The 15,350-nt window shown below is 52.5% G+C and overlaps 6 protein-coding genes across 6 annotated transcripts; 4 read left to right on the top strand and 2 right to left on the bottom strand.

Annotated features, from left to right (window-relative positions):
- Positions 1 to 336: 336 nt before the first annotated feature.
- Positions 337 to 2,275, top strand: A1O1_08505 (glucose repression regulatory protein TUP1; the record flags this gene model as incomplete). The annotated part of the gene is made up of 2 exons (XM_007729365.1): positions 337 to 1,965; positions 2,030 to 2,275. The coding sequence occupies 2 exons, from the start codon at positions 337 to 339 to the stop codon at positions 2,273 to 2,275; spliced, it is 1,875 nt and encodes a 624-aa protein (XP_007727555.1).
- Positions 2,276 to 5,816: 3,541 nt separating this feature from the next.
- On the top strand, positions 5,817 to 6,881 carry A1O1_08504 (uncharacterized protein; the record flags this gene model as incomplete). Its single annotated transcript, XM_007729364.1, has 1 exon — positions 5,817 to 6,881. One exon carries the CDS (start codon positions 5,817 to 5,819, stop codon positions 6,879 to 6,881), a length of 1,065 nt encoding a protein of 354 aa, XP_007727554.1.
- Positions 6,882 to 8,719: 1,838 nt separating this feature from the next.
- Positions 8,720 to 9,780, bottom strand: A1O1_08503 (uncharacterized protein; the record flags this gene model as incomplete). The annotated part of the gene is made up of 2 exons (XM_007729363.1): positions 8,720 to 9,585; positions 9,657 to 9,780. 2 exons carry the CDS (start codon positions 9,778 to 9,780, stop codon positions 8,720 to 8,722), a joined length of 990 nt encoding a protein of 329 aa, XP_007727553.1.
- Positions 9,781 to 10,626: 846 nt separating this feature from the next.
- Positions 10,627 to 11,659, top strand: A1O1_08502 (C-5 sterol desaturase; the record flags this gene model as incomplete). The annotated part of the gene is made up of 2 exons (XM_007729362.1): positions 10,627 to 10,910; positions 10,969 to 11,659. The coding sequence occupies 2 exons, from the start codon at positions 10,627 to 10,629 to the stop codon at positions 11,657 to 11,659; spliced, it is 975 nt and encodes a 324-aa protein (XP_007727552.1).
- A 1,002-nt stretch (positions 11,660 to 12,661) lies between these two features.
- A1O1_08501 (uncharacterized protein) lies at positions 12,662 to 13,113 on the bottom strand (the record flags this gene model as incomplete). The annotated part of the gene is made up of 2 exons (XM_007729361.1): positions 12,662 to 12,996; positions 13,062 to 13,113. The coding sequence occupies 2 exons, from the start codon at positions 13,111 to 13,113 to the stop codon at positions 12,662 to 12,664; spliced, it is 387 nt and encodes a 128-aa protein (XP_007727551.1).
- A 670-nt stretch (positions 13,114 to 13,783) lies between these two features.
- A1O1_08500 (ribosomal protein L28e) lies at positions 13,784 to 14,412 on the top strand (the record flags this gene model as incomplete). The annotated part of the gene is made up of 3 exons (XM_007729360.1): positions 13,784 to 13,832; positions 13,892 to 14,135; positions 14,247 to 14,412. The coding sequence occupies 3 exons, from the start codon at positions 13,784 to 13,786 to the stop codon at positions 14,410 to 14,412; spliced, it is 459 nt and encodes a 152-aa protein (XP_007727550.1).
- Positions 14,413 to 15,350: the final 938 nt, after the last annotated feature.

The following is a 15,350-nucleotide window of genomic DNA, read 5'->3' as shown; positions in this document are numbered from 1 at the left end:
CTTCTCAGTCTTTTTGCCCGCATCGTCTATCCGAAAGGCTCCATTTTATCACGCACGCGGATATCTGGCCAGTACAAGTCCTGGTCGCGATATTGATCTATCCGCTGCCGTGGTCCTCTCGCCTGGCTTGAGATGAGCTTGTGCCCTTTTTTCTCCCCTTACCACTAGCGCGCTCCCGCCCGACCAGCCCGTGGAAAACGGTACCTGCACTGGTCGCAACCTCTCTCTCTTCAACTTGTCCCATCCTTCATAGCACCTCCCCAAAAACCCCCCTTCGCCCATACTTGGGCATCAGATTTGCCTGCCGCCGATAGTTGTCGTCCGACTACGCTCATCATGTTCAATTCCACCCAACATCGCGGCAATCCCAATTTGGGACCCGCTCCTCCCGGGCAGCCGAACCACCGTCTCAACGAGATCATGGACTCCCTGCGAGCCGAATTTGAAAATCAAAGTCGCGCCTCCGAACAGGTCGAAAATCAAGTGGCCCAACAGATCCAGGAGATGGAGTTGATCCGCAACAAGGTCTACCAGCTCGAACAGAACCAGCTGAAGATGAAACAAGATTATGAGGCTGAAATCCGAATGCTTCGTCATGAACTGGAGTTGCGCGGAGGGCCACAGGTACAATCCCACCTCACCGGCCCTCCACAACATGGTGGTCCTGCGCAGCAGGCACCTCCGTCCTTAGGACATGGCCAAGGTGGTCTATTTAGTGGAATCATGGCGAACCAAGGTCAGGGCGGGCCAGGACTTGCACCTCCTCCAGAGCAGCCTCCCCAGCAGCAGCAGCACCCTCTACAGCCTCCTCCGCCCGCGGGACAGCCTCAAGGCCCACCTCAACCGCCCAACTCCTTTCCTGGGTATCAGCAAGGCCCTACCTTGAACGGTTACGCGCCACAGCCACAGCCTCCCACGAACTCACCCGGACTAGGCAAGAATCGAACGATGACGGCAAGAGGCGGCCCCGGACCGGCTACACCTCAGCAGCATCCCAACCAGCCCCAGCCAATGCCGTATCAGAATGATCCCAGGGCCTCGCCCCAGATTCCTCGCCCAACGCCCCCAGGAAGTGATATGCAACTGCCACCTCGCCACCAGATGCCTGGTCAAGGGCAGTATCCCAACGTGGGCAACGTCCTGGCCGACCTCAATCCCGATGATCTCCCAGACCACTTGAAGCGAATGGGGCCCAATGGCGAATGGCATGCGGTGTTCAACCCCAACGTCCCCCGGGTTCTCGATATTCAGCTACTGCATAACCTTGTTCATGAATCCGTGGTTTGCTGTGTCCGTTTCTCCAACGATGGGAAGTACGTTGCCACCGGCTGCAACCGTAGCGCGCAGATCTTTGATGCGCGGGATGGGCGCAAGGTGTGCGAGTTGTTGGATGAGAGCGTCCAGGACAAGGATGGAGATCTATACATCCGTTCAGTGTGCTTCTCGCCCGATGGCAAGCTGTTGGCCACCGGTGCGGAGGACAAGAGGATTCGCGTGTGGGATATTGAAAGCAAGCGCATTCGCACCACGTTTGACGGCCACGAGCAAGACATCTACTCGTTGGACTTCTCTCGCACCGGCCGATTGATAGCTTCGGGGTCCGGTGACAAGACCGTGCGTCTGTGGGACATAGAGTCGAACCAGCAGGTTATGGTTTTGTCCATTGAAGATGGCGTCACCACCGTGGCCATGTCACCCGATGGGCGGCACGTTGCTGCCGGGTCGTTGGATAAGAGTGTGCGTGTGTGGGATTGCTCGAGCGGATATCTCATCGATCGCCTGGAAGGACCCCAAGGCCACAAGGACAGCGTGTATTCTGTTGCATTCTCGCCCAGTGGACGAGAGCTTGTCAGCGGTAGCTTGGACAAGACTATCAAGATGTGGGAGCTTACACCCCAACGCGGTCTCATTCCGACAAGTGCCACCAAGGATGGTAAATGCATTCGCACTTTCGAAGGTCACAAGGTAAGTCCTCTGAGATCCCCCACTTTCCTTCGTGTTGCACTTGGACTCTAACCCAGCTCTTTAGGATTATGTGCTCTCGGTCTGCCTTACTCCTGGCGGTGAATGGGTCATGTCTGGGTCGAAAGATCGTGGCGTACAGTTCTGGGATCCGAACACCGGCAATGCCCAGATGATGCTCCAGGGTCACAAGAACTCTGTCATCTCGGTGGCACCGTGCCCGACCGGTCACCTGTTTGCCACTGGTTCCGGAGACATGAAGGCCCGCATCTGGCAATACACTACCTGGCGAGGTGCGCACCAAGGCATTTAGAGACCACGCCTGGAGCCGTCTCGCGGTGTTCCGCACATTAAGCAGGAACCTGAATGGTGAGTTGGAGATTGGATGAAATGACATGCCTACAGGAGGGGTTTGGGCTCGAGTAGCCATGTTGGCCAGCAGCAGTTTACAGTCTGCCCCCATGATATTCTGGCAGCCCCAGTGGAGAGACGCTGAGGCTTGGGACAGATACACACACTCTCCTTGCATGGGCCACGTTGGGATCCAAAGGAGGGATCTTGTTCTCTGTTCGTGTCCTGACTAGCTACCCTGTTGGAAGCTTGGGATTTTGGTTTAGGGGCGTGGGAGGTTCGCATTAGTGGGAAGCTGGATGGATGTGGTTGGTGTATGGGCGCTCCAACTCCTGTGCTCGTGACCTGGGGAGGACGGTCTGGCTTACCACAAGCAGATTTTTCTTTGGGATGTTTGTCACCCGAGTCTGGTGTTTACTTCTGCTTCGCATTGTTACAAGGACAGACACGTTTGAAGGCAAGGCGTGAAAAAAAGGTATACAGTTTCCATACAATAGCCGCTCAGTAGGAATAATGCAACTGAAAATCAAGAGATCAAGTTCATGCAATGGTGGATGAAAATTTCTCTAGCCTTTGATTTGGGTAGTGGTCGTCTTCTAAGCGTGTAGGCTACCAGAGAGAAGATTTCACTAGATGATACTGTCTAGGTAGCAATGCATGTCGCGTGGGAGTCAGAGTACTAAACCTTAGACCGTTGGTTCGTTGGACGCTACCCAAGGTGCTGAGTGAGATTTCTCTGGTGGCAGTTATTTTTTCATGGTGGGCATGGTGGGGGAACCCTAGGATGTCTGCCGTACTACTATACTGTGTACTTTGTAGCCTCAAGCCTGGAGGGTGGATTCCGGGGGGATTGATGATTGACAGGCAGGGCTTAGGCGGATTTCCAGGCGGAAAGGTTGCCGGGGGTCGCACCTAGAAGCGAGCGAAGTCCCGAATACTTCGGGGGTACCTCACCCGGACCGCTCCTCACTTCAGATACCTACTACTAGTACAGATCCAACAAAGCAGTTGCCTGATGGTACTTACGGGAGAGCCTGGCCGTAGGATACATCGATGGGCCGGGACCCAATTTACTCGACACAGGAATCTGCTCTCAATGAAGACTCATATTATGAGGCGTTATGCTGTACCGACAGGATGCGAGGTACCTCTAGGTATGGAGGTGGCTGTAGCGAGGGGGATTAGGTACCAGCTAGTGCCTAGGGTGCCTAGGTTGGTAGGTACCTAGGTACCCATAGATATCGCTGGCTGCCCTGAAGGACGCGCCTAACGTCCTTCAGGTTCGTTACCTCCCCCCCCTTTCCCCCCCTCCTTCGACTTGTCTTTGCCGGTCGGAGGCTGCCGGACGGGCACAGCCGCAGCTGGTCCACAGTACAGTATGTACCATGCTCCAGGCAGTTGCATCCTGCATCCTACTGCTATCCTGGTAGCTAGCTTGTTGGTGGACAGGCAGAGCAGCCATATGGTCACGTCAAGTTGCCTTCTCGAGCATCACGTCGCCATGGTATCAAACTACTATTCTGGACATCCTCGGAGATCTCAATGAATCCCCGTTGATCCATCAGCGTCACCACATCAACATCGCCATCATTCAGGCATCTCGTATTTTCAATTAGACTCTTCGTCCACCAAAACCGGCACACTATTCCAACCATCCTTCTCCGATCGAACGTTTCCTTCACTGATCTATTTGTGTAAAAAGCATAGGGTCTTTCTCCAACTTGGCCTGGGTGCAAGACGGGGGCGTGGGATGAAAATATTACCGTCTGGAGGGAGGGACATGGACACTACGTCCTCCAACACCTTTCATGTGCCATGACCGATCCTTCAATATGGTCGATCTTCACTGAGGCAGCCTTTCCAGCCGTACGAAGGTCAAGAAGAACTTGAACTTCCAGTGGGAGTGATCATTGCCTGCTATCCTCCTGCATGAGAAAAAATTTTCACTGTGCATGGACAATTCGAAAAGGAGAGGATAGGAAACGACATTGAATCTTTATCAGCTCCTGCAAGATAACCAACAATCCGGCGCTATCACTGGTGACAAGCAAACAGGGGATCCTTAGGACTCGAAAAAACCTTGTACCTGACGGCTCCCTAGGCCTATGTCCACGCCGGGCACCTCTACAGTACGTACATTGCGGTAGGTAGAAGGGGTCTCCCTAGCCCCCAGCGGCTAGCAGGCCCCTCGGCTCTTTCGTCTTTCGTCTCCAGACCTTCGATGGAGCGGGCGGAAGAGATGACATGACGCGACGACCAGGGTGTCCTCTACTATACCGGGGGTCGCAAGCCTTCGCTCGGTCCTGGCAAAGCCACGAGTTGGTTCATGCAACGACTCTCCTGTTCAGGAATAGAGGCCTACGACGCACCCCAATCAGTGAAGCTCAAACGAGACCCATCCTCATCGACCACTGCCACTCTTGCGTCGTCAGAGACGCGCTATGGCTGCGCCAGCATCGATAGGGAGAGGTGTGCTCGATTTCCGTCTGATTAGCCATTCATTTTTTTCCTCACCTGCCCTCTCGAAGTCTCCAGACTACGCACTCCCCCCCTGGGCCGGCTACTTGAAATCTCTGGATTTGCTAGCAGGAATCATTGCGATCGCTGCCGCTATCTGCCAATCCCAGCTCCACCACCTGTCAGGTCTGGCTTTTTTTGCGGACTCTTACTCGGCTCTCCGCTCTGGCACCCCTTCTAACCCCCCTTCCACCCTCCTTCATGCACCTCTCATGCCCCCCTCGCATCTACCCATCCCGACATGATCTGACTCGTCTCAAGCCTTACCGGGACATGGGACAGCCAGTAGGGCGGTTTCCCTCCAGAAAAATTTTTCATCTCGTCACACGAGCGTCTCCTAACAGGGTAAGCACAGGCGTTATGAGGCATGGTGGAGCCTATGCTCCAGCACATCTTCAGGCAAGGCTGCATCTCTTTTCGATGTTTTTAGCCTTGACGACACCAACAGCACTCGCTTCTGGATGGGGTCTGCAATCTCTTCAACCTGCATATCAATCGTACCCTGACCATATGGGCTAGTCAGCTCGTCCCATCTTGTCAAGCCCACGTCTACTACTGACTGGCCGTATCAGACTGTCGAGAGACAACCATGAAATGCAAAGGTATAAACCCGAGGCTGATCTCATTGCCTTGATGGAATTTGTCTACCCGTTTGCAAATCGGTTCACCCTCTTGTACTCTGCTCTTCCGATATCTGCGTCGACGTTGTATCCAAGACATCTCCATCTCCAACGATCTTCCCCCTTCGCCCAATCATAACCTCTACGTCGCCCTCCTCTCTTGCTGAAGATCCCCATCCTACCTCGGTCATGTCCCAGACCTCGACGTAGCTTTTGTTCTTCTTTTGCAGTGTTGTTCGTCTTCCTGGATCCCCAAACGAGCGTCCGACCTGAGCCCCTCCTCTTTCAAGACACAAAGGCCGACTGGGTTCCCGTGGGAGGGAAGGATAGTTCGACGGTCCTAGCACACTTGACTAAAGAGGAAGCATGGCTTTCAATCCTACCGCGAACCAGATCGAGTGGCACATGCAGCAATTGCGACAGTGGATGGTTCCGACAACAGTCCCTGCACCATCCAAATTCACCTCGAGCATGGACACCCAACTCTTCCCACAAGATTTCTACCTCCAGAATGTTCCTTCCAACGATATTTACGATTGTGACACGCTCAGCAGCCCTGGACAAACATCTGCCTCTCTCCAACGCGCACATACCTTTGCCAGCATGTCCGAATATGCGTTCACCTCCTGGGAGGACTTCACGGGCCTGGATCCCTTGACGCCAGGGAGTTGGGCTGGAGAAGAGAAGGGCAACTTTGATGACTGCGTGTCCACCTATTCAGAAGCTCCGTCGAGCTATTTCTCCTCCGATTTCTCGGAACGGCCCAAGTTTGATTCGATTGTGTCGTCGAGCAGGACTACCCCTCCGGTCTTCCCACAGCTGCAGCCGCCTCCTCAAGAGAACACCTCCCAGGTTGATTCCCTCATGAAAGCGCTGCAGCCCGTCCAACAACCGCAGCCTCAGCCCACCAGCTCCAATGGCAAACCCAAGAAGCACCCATGCCCTCACCCAGACTGCGGAAAGTCCTTCTCTCAACATACACACCTTAAGATCCATCTGCGTTCCCATACTGGCGAGAAGCCTTATACATGTTCTTTCCCCTCATGTCGGCAATCCTTCTCGCAGTTGGGCAATCTACGCACCCATGAGCGGCGACATGTCGGGCAACGACCCAATCGCAAGAGGTCTTCCTCCGATCCAGGGGCCCGAGGCCGAAAATATGAGTGCATCCTGGACGGTTGCAAGGGCGTCGAAGAGGGTCATGCCGGCAAGGTCTTTACACAACTGGGAAACCTCAAAGCGCACATGAACAAATTCCATAAAGAGACATTGGCAAAACTTTCCCAACAATTTGCTCAAGATGAAACGCCTCCAGAGGAGGCCGAATTGAGGAAGTATTTCCAAGAGCTCTATAAGCACTGCAATAAAGGGATCAAGGGACGGGGCAAAGGACGAAAAGTCGAAGTGCTCGTCCCTATTGATCAACCTTGAAAAAGCGTCCGACGAGCTCGGAAAGCAGCAGAAAGTCAAGTACACTTTCACACAACTGCATATCCGCGGGGCGAATGGGAAATCTCCAGAAGACATCGTTCGCAAGGGCTCTCACTCCAACTCCAGAGCTCCAGCCAGGGCCTTGAATGGATGCAAAAGTCATGTGTTCCTTGAAAATGTCGACAAAATGGAGGACACTGCCCACAACCTCCACGAGTGCTGTTCTAGAAAAAGAGCAGCAATGACTGTCGCTCACGATGATGTTTTCTATATGTTTTCGGATTCGAGCAGGAATACTCATCATGTCTGTTATGAGGAGCACTTGTACGGCTTTCCCACCTTAGTGGAGAGTCCGACTCGGGTGGAAGCTGAAACCGAATTGGATCATGGATTCCGGCATGAGGCCAATATCTCGTGTGAATGAAGCACCAGCCTGTGGTTTTCTCTCTTTCTTCTGTCCCGAAAAGCGATTATAGCGAGCCTTTTGAGCGTTTATACATATACATTCTGCCACCAATGTCTACGACCTTTTATTTTTATTACCTTTTGTCTCTATTGCTGATTCTGGCGGGTTTGGAAGAAGATGAGCCACACTATCATTGACTACTTTGTCCCTCCAAGATATACCGGCATCAACTTCATTGAGAGACCAGTCGGCAGGAGCAGTTGAGCTTGAGAAAAGCAAGAAGCTGATCATTCCGAGTCCGGTCCAGGCTTCCCATTCAGGTCATATGTCTCTGTTCTGGGCGGTCCCCGTTGTGTGTCAATAGCCCCGGGCGAACGGATACCGTTCTTTTTCTGAAATGGTTTCTTTTTGCCGAAGCAAGAGAACGGACTGCGAGCGTGTGGGCATTTTGTCGGTGCCGCCCTCGGGTTAAGCCTGGAGCCTGGAGCCTGGCTATCTATCTATCTCTAGGTATCTATCTAGGTATCTGTGCATCGGTCCATCGGTCCATCAGGCGAACTAGTCGCCCATAATCCAGGGGGTTCAAAGCGTCAAGTCAACCTAAATACACCTGTTGAACCATGTCGTGTGTCAAATTTCACCTAGGTAGGTACTTAAGTAAGTAAGATAAGTACTGGCCTTAAAGTACGTGGGAGGAAAGAGTTCAAGGTATTTTGGTCGACCTAATTGAAGTACTACTATGCACGAGGTACTATCTTACATGCAGAAGCAGAACCGTCCTACAATTCCAGATCTGGCACCGCGGAAATCTCCAACTCGACTGTGGAATATGTTAGGTACTTACGTACTACGTACCTGATGTGTAGATAAGGGGAGGGATACTAAGTAGTACGCCAGTGTCCACTGATGCCCTATTATATCTATACTGTGTCATCTTGACCAGTCCATCCGATACAAACGCCTCATCGGCACCGCCCGTTAGATCACACTGATACTATAAGAGAAGAAAAATTGCAATGAAGACAATGCTGACTTAGACCGTCAATCGTCACTGCAGAGGAGGTTCCTCTGAAAGGGAGGATCTTACCAATGAGGCAGGCGAGGTGCCCTATTCATGCATGGAGCTTATATATATATATTATATATATATGCCTTATGTCAACAGTGGCCCACGACACGTGTTGCAGCGCCACAAGGCTTCTTCTCGATTTTCAGCTGCTTCATTTATCCCATTGTTATTGCCTTCCATGAACTAAGCTGAAGGAGACTTGGCAGCTACCTGACTAATGCCCACTGTCGTGGGGGAGTTCTTTGAGATAGATGATACGCTCCAAGCAGCTTCTGGTCGCCATTTACTTTTGTCGTCAAGGAACGTTCAAGCTGTAGTCTCGCTGCAGTGGGGGATCCATAAATCCATGCATTTGTCTTTGCCTCATATCGTGCCCTTTTTGTTCGCTTTCGGCGCCACACTCGTGCTGGTGACCGCAACGTCATCTTCTTGCCCTCCAAATATCCTCGGCAGACTCCATCTCACGTTCTCGTAGACTAGGAAAGTCACGCAAGTGCTGGGAATGACACGAAGGAGATTAGGGAGAAGGCCTTTGTAATAGCCCACGAGCCCCTCGTTGTGCCAGATCTGTTTCACCAAGGCAACGATGCCAGGTCCGCGTACGTGCGTGGTGGCGCCTGGCTTGTATGTCTGCAAGCGGGCACGCACCACCTGGAGCGGGTAGGTTATCACTCCAGCAAATACCTTTGATAGGGACGAAGTCATCAGAGTGTCCATGTTGGTGAGCTGATCAGTCTTTCTGGACTGCCTCCGCCAGAACTTGAGCTTTTCATACGCCACAAAATACAACGCGCCGTGGCTGACCCCGATGAGCGAAGGTGTCATGCCATGGAAGAACCCACGAACGCCTTCTGTTCGGTAGATCGAACTGAGACCCGAAATCATGCCCTGGTATGCACCCGTTTGTGTGGCCGAGGTGGAAAGCATACGTGTCTTGACCACCCAGATTGGATTTGTAAGTATAGCAGATAGTCCGCCAGATAGTGCCGAGGCGGTCAGGTAGTCAACCGATGTGAGTTGTTGACTTGTTTGATATCCCCGAAGTGTGCGGATCACATCTTGAGCTTCCCGGTACCACAAGAAGTACAGCCCCCATCCTGCAGAATTGCCCACCAGATTTGGAGTCAGTCCACGGTATAATGCCGCAAATCGTGTAGGCCCTTCGTTTCGCCAAATGTCACGGAGGACGGAGCGGGAGGAGTTGAGAAGAGGATGGGTGGAGGTGTCAACTGGTGGATGCCATTGTCAGTGCCGTCGGTGCCAATGTCTGCACGCAGATGCGTAGGTACAGGTAAGCTACCTTGAAGTCTTGTCTTTATGATATCCAGTGGGTGGACAATGATGGTCGCGACCAGACCTGCAGACAGGCCTGCAATGGTCTCAATGGAGGCAGGTGAGAGGCCATGACTGGATTGAGACGTCATGGGCCGGATGGATTACCGCGTTTAGCGATCGTGAGACCGAGGAGGAACGACTGTATCTGGCATACCCGACATCGAGGATCATGCAGACGAACAAGGCTCAGGGAGACATTTTCGGGGAGTCGGTGTACACACGAAGTCGAGAATTATTATATCGATCCTGACCGACGGATGAGAATCTGTCACTGACTGCATGAAGTAATCGAGTTACGCAGAAAGGTCACAATCACGTGCGGAGTGCGCTGTCACTCGCTCGTATGTGCCACCGTAGAAGACTGTCACGTGCCAGGTACCGGGTTAAGCTTTTTCGCTTCTCGGTCTCGGTGATTAAACGGACATAACAAGCTGCAGGAAGCTCAGGGCGTTGGTTCGCATGAGCAAAACGAAAAGATCTGATCGATTTCTTGTAGTCTGGTATTGTACGGGGAGAAAGAATACGATACTCTCAGGAATCTCTGCTATAAGCCAATAACAAAGCTTGCTGCTCATCCACAGTCGCTTCTCAGACCACCGCCACCTCGATCAACAGCTGTTGCGAACTCGAAGTGCAGGGTTGATTTTCCCTGCCGTTATCGGGCCTTTCGGATCTGCAATAAGCCGTTTCACGCCACTGTTCCACGCGATATTATTATTTCACTTCGGTCGCATCATTTCTTCCCTGCTCAATTCCGGCCAGGAAGGAAAACCGACTGTATCCCTTCACCCCAATCCCCTACCGGCCTGCCTGCTCAACACAGGTTCTTCTGCAGCTCCCGAACCCGAACCTGCATCGTCCCTCCGAGCAAACACAAAAAGTCCCATGTCCACGATACACTGCGATTGAGAGCCGGATCTCCCTACACTTCCACCATGGACATCGTCCTCGAGATTGTCGATACGCTATTGCTAGACCGCGTCTATTCGTCCTTAATACCCGCGAGTCCATCCTCATACCTTCCGTACCACTCCCACAATGGAAGCACATCAACGTTCTCTAGCATGCGAGAGGGCGCGACCGCGACCCCCCAGTACACCTACGTTTATGAACCCGCGTCCAAGTATATCAGTATGCAGCCTACCGAGTGGACCTACAGCAGCGCCTGGCCCAGAGACAACCTGTACAGACAGTTTATCAGTCTGTTCTTCATAGTCTGGTAAGTGACCATAGCTGAACAGTCGTTCAATTGACCGCTCACTCACCATTCCTCTCAGGATTTTCGGGATTCTTCTGTATTTCGCTTTCGCCACGCTTTCCTACATCTTCATTTTCGACAAAGAGACATTCAAGCATCCGAAATTCCTGAAGAACCAGGTACGCTTGGAGATCATGCAGACGCAGAGGGCAATGCCTGTCATGGCCCTCTTGACCGCTCTGTGCATGCTGGCCGAAGTGCGAGGCTATTCCAAGCTCTACGACACCGCCGCCGATGCTCCTTTCCCATTATACAACATCCTCCAGTTTCCGCTCTTCGTTCTCTTCACCGACTTCGGCATATACTGGATCCACCGCGGTCTACATCACCCGCTCGTCTACAAGAGCCTCCACAAACCACATCACAAATGGATCATGCCGAGCCCGTACGCTTCTCACGCCTTCCACCCGATCGACGGCTTTGCCCAGTCCATCCCCTACCACCTCTACCCGTTCCTGTTTCCCCTGCAGAAATACGCCTACGTCCTGCTCTTCGGCTTCATCAACATCTGGACCATCATGATCCATGACGGAGAGTACTACGCGAGGTCCCCCATAATCAACGGGGCTGCCTGCCACAGTGTCCACCACTCGCTGTTCAACTACAACTACGGTCAGTTTACGACGCTGTGGGACCGCTTGGGCGGAAGTTATCGCAAGCCTGCCGATGAGCTGTTCCACAAGGAGACAAAGCTCGGCAAGCTGGAGTAGGAACGGTGGGATGATGATTATTAGTTGCTTTCAGGACAGCATTGTCCGACATTCTTCTGGCAAACAGCGCGCAGAGAACAGCAGGCCCTATGAATTTGGTTGGCTGATTATTGCGCACTTGCTTGCGGCTTTTATTTGCCAGTGACGGAGCGAAACCCCTCCATGCGGTCGAAATTGCATATAGACTTCCGTCATGGGGGGCGATCGTTATCCTCGGTTTTCTGGCGCAGCGATTTCTAATGAAGGGCGTTCTGCCAGGTGTGTGGGTGGCATAGATTAGATTGGAACGGGGTACCGGCTTAAGCGTTTGGAGGCTGGGAATAATGTAAATACTATAAGACGATGTTTATACCATGCGCCGAACTGGTGCTACCGGGATGACGATATGAACTCTACTAGCTTAAGGTTCGGGTCGAGAAGGCCTGCTGGGTGTCAAGCCAGCATCCTTGTACGAAAAGTCCAATAGAAGAGCCATCGTGTCTCTACCTGCTGTCGAGAGAATCCAAATTGGTATTTTCAGGGACGGATTGTCCGATACCATGATGAGATGATTGCCAACCCGAGTTGATGCGGCAGTGGCGCGAAAGTCTCCACGGGCTCAGGTTGATTGATCGTTCTATTGCAGCCTCCATTATATAAATCTTTTTCGTCTGCAAGCAGGTTAGATTTGTCGTTCTCAGGCCATAGGGCCAATGTTGCCCCAGAACCATGAAATGACCTGTTGAAGGAATGATGTCCCGTATGCATACGACATTAGCCGCCAGGAGAGAGCGGCCTTAAAGTCACAGTGAGCACTGAAGCTGGAGACTGCCCGAAAGTACCAAGATACCCAGCCCAAGCGACCAGAACTGGATCGAACCGGCGTGGGATATATTAGATCTGACATTGTCCAGAACTCTGTCTGAGTGGTTCCACACATCCAGACCGTAGCATTTTTTGCGATGAAGAATCCAGCGCCAAAGCTTCCACAAGTTGTGAATTTCCATGCCAAATCCAATCCAGTCAAGAAAAAGAAACAAACTTCGGATCGCGCGGGATGCCGTCCTCGCCAATCCCGTTCTTCTTGAATCTCTGTTCCATATAAATCCGTCTCGCCTCGTCGAAGTTGATCTTCCGGGCCTTCATCAATCGCTGTATGTCGCGCTTGGCTTTCTGGTCGAGCCCGCCCCGTGAGTCACCTTCCATAATGTTGCTTGACAGGTCGAAGTCGGCTGATGTGAAGCCAGACTCGACATCTCCCATGAATGTGGTGGGGAGCCGGGCGTATGTGAAGTTGAGGGCCTCCTGGACTCGTTCAGGGAGATACGGCGTCCATCGCGCGCGGGTAAGGTAGAGGGCTGGTGGATGACAGGTCAGGAACAGGCCAGCCGGAAACGAGGGGTTATTGAGGCCAGTGACTCACCTGTTCCGAGCACGATCGAGACGAAGAACGCAGAGTATAGTAGGTATCCCATGACTGAGGTACTCGGTAGCAGAATATTATTCGGACGAGCCGGATGGGCAGGACCCTATAATGCGACGACAGGATGTGCCGAGAGCAGAGGGCTGGGCTGTCTTTTGGTCGAGTAGAGGAGTTGTTTTGAAGAGGTTCAGTCCGTCGTGCCCATCATACGGAGCTTGCAAGCAAGTTGCTTGAGATTGCGGTGGTTACCAGGACGAGTTTGCCGTGATGGGGTCCTAGGTATGTTTCGCGTCTTCGTCTTCTGGCCGCGAGGTTGGTGGTTGTCGTCAGCCTTTGAGACTAGCGGAGACCGGATAAGGAAGCCTTCGGCTGCCGCTGTCAGTGAGCGAAATACCTGGAATCACATGACTTGACTTCTCAGTGGTGGAAAGTCCACCAGAAGAAGGTCTCCATCATCTACCACAGAACATCTATTGCTCTGCAACGAAAGCCTTGACATTAGGGGAAATAACAAACTATCCTCGATCTTTGTACATACCTTAGTAGGATGCAGTGATCATAGGGTGTCCTTGTCAGTGTATGCCAGACCTCAATTGTAGAACTGCCACCTCGATCCCAATAGCCCACCGTAGGCCAAGATTAGCACACTACCGCGCACGAAATCGCATTGAACGGACAAATTCCTCGAAATCCGACATATCAATCAGTAACAAGCCGTCGCCATGTCTGAACGCTCAAACATCTCCGGCGACCTCATCTGGGAGGTTGTCCGTAAGTCTCGCCATCCCATTCTGTTGTTGGAGCAAAGAGTGACTGAGTTTCGTCCGCAGGCAACAGCAATGCCTACCTAGTCAAGCACAGCGCGGCCGGCGGTGTCCAATTCTCTCGCGACCCATTCAACCTGGTCAACAAGCACTCGCGAAAGTATGATGGCTTTGTCAACGACAAGGCTGTGTCCGTCCAGCCGAACGAGAAGGGTGGCGTCACCTTGAAGACCAAGAAGCCCGGCAAGGCCTACAAGCCCGCGTCGGCATACAACGAACACGCCTACGGCAGCACTGTGTCGAACCGAAAGTGAGTCTCTTTCACAAGTGGGATTGGAACGCATTGCATTGCATTGCATTGGATTGCGAAGAAGGTGGTTAAAACTTGATTGCTGACAACGTGCTTTTTGTTTTTCTCCAGGCTCTACAAGAACATCGCAGACGCTGTTGGCAAGAACTCCTACCGAGGAGACCTGAACAAAGCCGCCGTTGCTCGTGCCAGTGCCATCAAGCTCTCCCAGCGCCCGAAGAAGGAGACTCCGGAGAGAAAGCCCCGTGGTTTGAAGGGACACAAGACCGAAGCTTAAATGTAGTGTCGATCGCAGCTGCTGGGTTTCTGAAGTGCTTGACCCAAGACATGTTGTAGTGGTGCACTGGCATCGAGAGCAGCGCACGATCCGACACCACGGGTGCAAATGTCAATCGAACGAAAAAAGTCCGAGACGGTGTGCCGAGACATGAGATGCTAGCCTGATCCAGCGGGATCGAGACATACAGTGGACAGCTCCGAAAGGTGCATGGCTTCCGACTGTTTTGCTGACCGGATCTGAACTCGAAAGATCGGTCCGAGGCACATGGGAAGCGCTACATGTAGTCGAATGGACAGATCGCTCGAGCAATCAAGAAGAAACCCCTCAAAAACAGATCAATCGTGACTCCTCGTCCAATGATGCACTCAGCCTGACCCGGTCCATTCTCGTCTGTAGGAAATAGTAGCTCTTTCAACTCTCGACAAGAAACGAGACTCCAGCACCCGCCCGTGCATCCCGTAGAATCCCTGACTCTGGCATTGGCCGAGGAGGGCGGATCCTGCGTAATAAGTCGGGGGAGGGCGAATGGCAATCGAATTTACTAGTGGTAGTGCGATAGGGTCCCTTTTTAGCAGGACGCGGGGCAGCATTTGAGTGCGCACTTTGTTTAGCAATGCCCTTTCTGCGGGCGGGGGATGTGGGCGCCCACCGGCAACCAAGTCACACTGTCACTATCCTTTACTCTTTATATCATTCGAGCGTTTGTTCGCTTTCACTTTTGTTGACTCCCTCCACATCTTCCCTGCGCGACACCTTTCTCGTTTGACCTTCTTTGCTTCTTGAACAACCCAATTTCTCTCACTCTCGCAGAAAACCACAGTACTCCTATCGTCTGCGTTCACTTCGACTCTCAGGTCAAAGACAACTGTGCCTCCCACAACAAAGGCCTATCTCTAACTCCTCGTCACAGTCCCGTTTACCCCACACCTTCCATT

Source organism: Capronia coronata, assembly GCF_000585585.1.
Source record: "Capronia coronata CBS 617.96 chromosome Unknown acBCG-supercont1.8, whole genome shotgun sequence".
In the NCBI taxonomy this organism is placed as follows: domain Eukaryota; kingdom Fungi; phylum Ascomycota; class Eurotiomycetes; order Chaetothyriales; family Herpotrichiellaceae; genus Capronia; species Capronia coronata.
Note: the sequence above shows the minus strand (reverse complement) of the source record. Positions and strands in the feature narration are given on the sequence as shown.